Source organism: Epinephelus moara, chromosome 6, assembly GCF_006386435.1.
Source record: "Epinephelus moara isolate mb chromosome 6, YSFRI_EMoa_1.0, whole genome shotgun sequence".
Taxonomy (NCBI): Eukaryota; Metazoa; Chordata; class Actinopteri; order Perciformes; family Serranidae; genus Epinephelus; species Epinephelus moara.
In genome coordinates this window covers 33,543,227-33,549,474 of record NC_065511.1, presented here as the reverse complement: position 1 = coordinate 33,549,474, position 6,248 = coordinate 33,543,227, and the positions used below count along the sequence as shown (strand labels likewise).

The following is a 6,248-nucleotide window of genomic DNA, read 5'->3' as shown; positions in this document are numbered from 1 at the left end:
GTACATACATGGCGGCGCAAGATGGCGACCTCTCTAAAGCAAGGCCCTTGCTATATATATATATAAAAGCATAATTATAAGGCTACGAAAACCAAACGAATTTTATTTTATAGCGATTATACACTTGTATAAACATATTAATGGGTAGAATATTCAGATTCAGATTTGACAATAAACCATGCCAAATATTACACACTGGCCCTTTAAGCAACATGGCTTTCGGGTTGTTGGTCCACTTGTATAAACATATTAGCTTCCATGACGTAGCTTCCATGACATCACCCATTGGTTTGTGAACCACAGCAGAGTCAGAGGGAGCTTGGATCCTCCCAATGAGACATGAGCTCCTCTGAAAACATGACTTGACAAAAGCTGCAGTTCCTTGAATGGCCACTTGAGGCTGGCTCCAAAACAGAGTAAATCCCCATAGACCCCCATGTTAAAATGCCCAACTTAACAGCAGAAATAAACATATTTATAGCCTGGTACAAAGAATGGTTTTGGTCTCTATAGCTACTTTCAACATTTATAATGACTGTACAGGGAGTCAGTTTTTTCTTTTTAACTCCCCCGTTTACATTTTATCAAAGTTAGACATTGTTTAAGGGTGGGGCCGCTTGAGTGACAGGCCGTCTGTAAGGCCTACTCGCAGCCTACGAGTCAAATTCAAATTCAACTTCACTCATCCACAGCTCCAACCTTTCGTCCAAACATGGTCACTACTTGCTCCAAAAAACCAGGATGGCAATGGTCAAAATCCCAAACTCAAGTCTTCAGAACAACAGTCCACAAACCAATGGGTAACGTCATGGTAGCTAGGTCATCTAGCTTGCATCACCATTAAAGCGTGGTGGCACAATATCAGAAATTTCACTCACTCTAACTAAATGATCAGAAACTTCAGATGTGCGGACATTACGCAAGTAGGCCTACATGCTTGCAGCTTTGAATGTTTCTTTGCAACAAAATTCTCAGGCGGCCCTCTCTTTGAAGGTTTACAACATGTGTTTGTGTATTGTTCCATGGGCTGAAGAGTTAATATTTCTGTGTTTTATAGTTTTATGCTCCTTCAGAAGCTCAGTGTGTGACCTTTGGACTTTCTCTGTGTGCAACAGGTAGAAAATAAGTGAAGGTGGAGGCTCCTCTCAACAATGACACTGAGTTACGTCAGAATCCTAAAACACGTGCGTGTCTGGTGGATTGTGTTATTAAGTCCTCTGGGTTCACAGTTAACACATTCACAGTGGCCCCTCACATACTTCAGGCCGGGGTAATGATTAAAAGCCATATAAACAGCCTCTCCCCCCAACAGAAATGCTTTGCTGATATTCCCTGCTGAAACCTACGAGTCCACGCAAACTGTTTATCTTCCCTATCATAAACTGGAACTCAATCTCTTGATTAAGAGACAAGACAAAGTCATGCTGTGTGTTAACTCACAGAAACACTCCCTCGACATCCATCCTTCCCTCCTTAATGAGCCAGGCTCCAAAGCGGAAACAGCCTGCATAAGCAAAGTAGATCATGGCCTGGCTGAAGGAGAAGGTAATACCATGGACATGGGCGCTTTTCTGGGAGTTCCTGTACAGAGAGATATAGAGAGGTGTCATGAGAGAGAGCACTCCTCAAAACAATCAAATTTCATTAAAATACATATATAGTTTTTGTTCGGATCTGTGTTTTAAAAAAATCGAATTTTCCGTACTTGAATGGTATTTCAAGGTTTTCCTGATACAAAGACTCAAACTTGGGCTCTCTGTTAAGAGAGACAACAGTTCGGATATTCTCGATGGCCTCCGTAGCAATCTGTAGAGACAAACCATACAAACATCATTACATATCACGAGGTCCATGTTTTAACAACTGGTGCTCGTCCTTGGAGAGCCCCACACTGAATCCCCACCTTTCCAGACTTCTCCAGCTCCCTCTTGTCTTCAGCAGCATTTCCAGTGAGTGCCTTCATCTCCACAGCTCCAGCCAATGCCATGACAGGCACCACAGACAGGATGAGCAGGGTCAGCTCCCAGCCGTACACAAAGGAGATGATCAAACTGGTGCCCATGTTGGCTATGTTCTGGGCCAGCGTGGCCATACGCACTCCTGTGGCCTGAGCAGATGTGGAAGACGGGAACAAAGCAGATGACAAGATCACAGTTTTTTCTGATTCACTGGTCAAATAGCTTTGTTAGGTACTAGATGTCTGTCGATAGTGCTGTAGCTAAATTCCTCTTTGATAAAGCTTTTAGTTAGGGCTGGCTCAGGCTTGCTTTGAACCAGCCCCTAGTTAGGCTGCCTAGTCTGCAGGGGGACTTTTGGAGGATACACTGAGCTGGCAGTTTTCTTGGATTGGGGTGGCATCTGCTGCCGTGATCCTGCTTGATGCCCACAGATATTATTATTAGTCCTTCGTCCATTATTATTATTGTTTTCATTACTAGGACCGTACCTGACTCAGAATTATATCAGTCGAAGATTTGGCTGTTCGATTCAAATATGTTAAAAGGAAGCTTTTCCTTGCCACCGCCGCACAACAGACAAAAGTAATTAGAAAATTCCTTTGAGTAGTTGGCTCATTGTATGATCTAGATGCGCTCTATCTGTAAAGTGTCCTGTGATCACTTCTGTTATGATTTGGTTTGACCTGAGTTGTGTGTGCGCACGTGTGTGATAGCTGGTGAGACTTACCCCTTGCACTTGGGCAGCGTCTGTGGCCAGTCTGGTAGTAAGCGCTCCGACACTGTTTTTAGGGTCGTCAAACCAGCCAAGGTCCTACAAGAAAACAGGGATTGACTTTTTTTTGGTAATGAAAATGAATAGCTAACATAAACTGAGAGTTAAAAGGCTTTTAAAACACTGCAGCAATCAGAAATAACCAGGCCCCCAGGAATGCTTGGCCTTGAGGCAAATTTTTCCCAGTGGCAACTCGGGGTATTGCAAGGAAAATCCCATCAAAAGGCATTTTCCCCATTACCACCATTATAAAAATGACATCTGTAAAACTGTTGACAAGACACCTCGAACTTTAAACAAGATAATTTATGACTCTCTCTGTTATGAATTGATCACTGGAGGTTTAAAATTTGAAATTTTCCTAAAGCCGAGAAAAACATTGTAAAAATCTGTGGTGTCTTAACAATGTTAAGTCTAAGAGCAGAGAGGTAACTCGTAGGCGGGGCCTGGAGAGAAACACTACTGTGCATATTCAGTGGAATGAATACCGCAGAACTAAACCCAGAAGCTCAAAACTTTATTTGGCATATGAGACAGGCGAGCAGCTCCATTGGAATGAATACGAGCCATCTTGGCGTCCGATCTGGGTATGAAAATAAATCTATGGAAATAATATTTTGAGCTTGAGTGCCATATTGTTCTGACTTCTACTGTATTAAAACCATTTAGCTTTTGACCATCTTTGGGTGGCTGTGGCTCAGAGGTACAGTGGGTCCTTCACTAATTAGAGCCGGAAGATCAGCGGTTCAATCCCCAGATATCCTTGAGCAAGATACTGAACCCCAGTTTGCTCCTGGTGGCTGTTCCATCGGTGTGTGAGTGTGTTAAAAACTTAGTAGCAGGTGGCACCTTGTAAGGTAGCCTTGACCACCAGTATATAAATGTGTGTTTGAATGTGACTCGTAATGTAAAAAAAAAAGCGCTTTGAGTGGTCAAAAGACTGGAAAGGTGCTATATAAGTGCACATCCATTTACCACCTGAAAACCTTATCTCTCTGTAACATCAGACTTTACAAGATAATCAACAAAGTTTTAAAAAAACACAACATTATTAGTTATTGTTTATTAAGAACTCAATATCTGGAGAAGCTCAGCCCTGACAGAGAGATAACAGAGGTGAGGAAAAAGAGGGTCGAAACCATGACTCTGTTATTACTAATTTAGTTCCCACCCTGTGAAGGTCTCACATTTCAGTTGGTAACACTCACCTGTCTCATCATGGACTTAAAGGCCCCGAGTCTCAATTTGAGGGTCAGAATCTCTCCAGATTTACCAAAACAGAAGCCCTGTTAAGAGTTTAGACAGACAGAAAACAGAAGACATGAGCACACCTGGACATTGACGTGAACTTCTATGACTAAATGCCACGTGTGTTTTTACTGCAACACTATCATCTGGGTAAAGAAAGGAAATTTGTTTATTAGCTTTCTTGCTGAGAGACAGATGAGAAGTTTGATGTCTGTCCAGTTAATATACAGCACCCAGAGGACGGTTAGCTTAGCCCAGCACAAAGACTGGAAACAGGGGGAAACAGCTAGCCCAGCTCTTTCCAAAGTTACTTGTTTTTACATTTGTCCTTTGAACCGACTAAACAAACAAGACACAATTTGTTAATTAGTGAGCTTTAGAGGTGCACTTAAGCTTATTTATGCTGAGGTTTCCAAGGTCCAATGTTCCCCAGCTCTGCATTCATTTATTATGACATTAGGTTTAGGTTAGGTTAGGGGACTAAAATCATGACTCTGAGAGTGATGAAATTGTGCTGGCACAGGTCAAAATATAGTTGCTCTTTCTGTTGAATGACAGTTCCAAAATTAATTGTGGCCTAAGAACTTAAAATCTTTTATAAGAATGAAAGAATAAAAAAACAAAACAATTAGGGAATGAAAAAGGGCTAACAAAGGATTAGAAAAGAGATCTAGGGCAAGGTTTACTTCCCATCTCCAGTCAGGTTAAGGTTAGGAAAGAGGTCGAAGGTCAGGTTAAGGTGAAAATTAACTAACTATTCTTCTCTCCAAACAGACCTGCAATCTTTCTCATCAGTTATAATCTTACTTCTTGGTCTATTTATGGTTCTTTATCTGATATGTCTTATGTATTGATAGTCAGAGGACACCAAGGCTATCTTAGAGACAGAGAGTGACAAGAAAGTGGCAGGAACACATATGAAGGGTTGATATGAGTTAACAGAATATTGAACTGGGAAACATAGGACCCTGGGAACACAGATACGCTCCTGACAGAGCCAGGCTTCCTGCAATCTCAGAACCCATCCACTATTGTCTAATGACGATGAAGACTCTAGGGGCGACGGCCAATATCTTTGGCTGGGCTGGTGTAGCCAGCAGATATCTGGGCACCAGACCAAGCACCGCTCAAATATCTGCATATAAATTCAGCTGAGTTGCAGGTGACACCATCCGTCGACTTGAGTCGAGCTCAGACTGCCAGTTCACACCACTTTTCTCTGCAACGTTCTAAAACAGTTTAATCTCGTCGCAAATCAAGAAATTAAAGAAGTCTATTTTCCACAACATCAAACTATTCCTCTGAAGGCAATAAACACACCAACAAAACAAATGTACGTCAAATTCGTGTGTGTGTGTGTCTGTACGCGCTTACCTGTAGAAACATGGCGACAAAGCTTATAGCTCCAATAGCAACAAACATCAGAGAAAAGAATCCAGTTTTTCGCCTCACAAACTCTGTATCTGGGTTTGCAAACACCTGAAAGGAGAGGGGGGGGGGGGGACACCTTCTACAACATCTGACAAATATTGCAGTGAACATGAAGCAGTAAAGTAACTTGTGGTACACAGATAATGTGAGTTACATACAGTGATGATCTTGGAGAAGATGACAGCGAACAGTGGCTGCATCACGCCGTTGATGATGGCACAGATGGTCCCCACCAAAATGTACGGCCACTCAGGAAGGTTGAGACGCATCACTTCAGAGAACGACACGGGTGGAGCACTGTCATCCTACAGACAGAGGGAGAAAGAGCTGAGTCACACCTCCTTTCCCTGTGCCTCTCTCCCTTTTTTCAGGAATAGATTTTTCACTGTAACAAAACCCGTTAAAGCCTGAAAAAAGAAAATCTCTCAGCCCCGTTAAAAGCCTGTTTTGACATCTAATGATATATGAATTTCAGGTAATAGTGGTGTTGACCAAGCCACTCAAACCCCAGAGATGTTGCAACACAGCTCACCTCCTCCTTATTTCCATCCTTGAGCTTTTCTTTCTCTTCTTTCTCTCCCACTGAGCTGGTAAAGGAGGAGCCCCTAGTGGACTTCCTCCTGCGCAGAGAGGACCGAGAGGGGGTCCTGACTAAGCGGCTCTTCTCCCCATCTGCAGACAGCTCAAACTCTGCCTCTTCCAACTCCTCCAGTTCCTGAAAGGTCTGCGGCAGAAAGCGACGGGAGGAAACCACAAACACAAACAATGTCAAAGACTGAACATTATGAAAACTCCCCTTGTCTTCCAGACTGCCCAAATGGTGCGTCAAAGTGTTTATG

At 42.8% G+C, this 6,248-nt stretch overlaps 1 protein-coding gene across 1 annotated transcript in view; it reads right to left on the bottom strand.

The window, feature by feature from the left end:
• The window catches only part of abcb4 (ATP-binding cassette, sub-family B (MDR/TAP), member 4), a 28,926-nt gene that overhangs the window by 9,687 nt on the left and 12,991 nt on the right, over positions 1–6,248 (bottom strand). Inside the window, exons 15-22 of the mRNA XM_050047641.1 lie at positions 5,942–6,133; positions 5,568–5,714; positions 5,353–5,457; positions 3,939–4,016; positions 2,686–2,769; positions 1,904–2,107; positions 1,706–1,806; positions 1,441–1,581 (exon numbers count right to left, since the gene is read on the bottom strand). Coding sequence (XP_049903598.1) covers positions 1,441–1,581; positions 1,706–1,806; positions 1,904–2,107; positions 2,686–2,769; positions 3,939–4,016; positions 5,353–5,457; positions 5,568–5,714; positions 5,942–6,133 — 1,052 coding nt within the window. The remainder of the gene's footprint in view (positions 1–1,440; positions 1,582–1,705; positions 1,807–1,903; positions 2,108–2,685; positions 2,770–3,938; positions 4,017–5,352; positions 5,458–5,567; positions 5,715–5,941; positions 6,134–6,248) is intronic.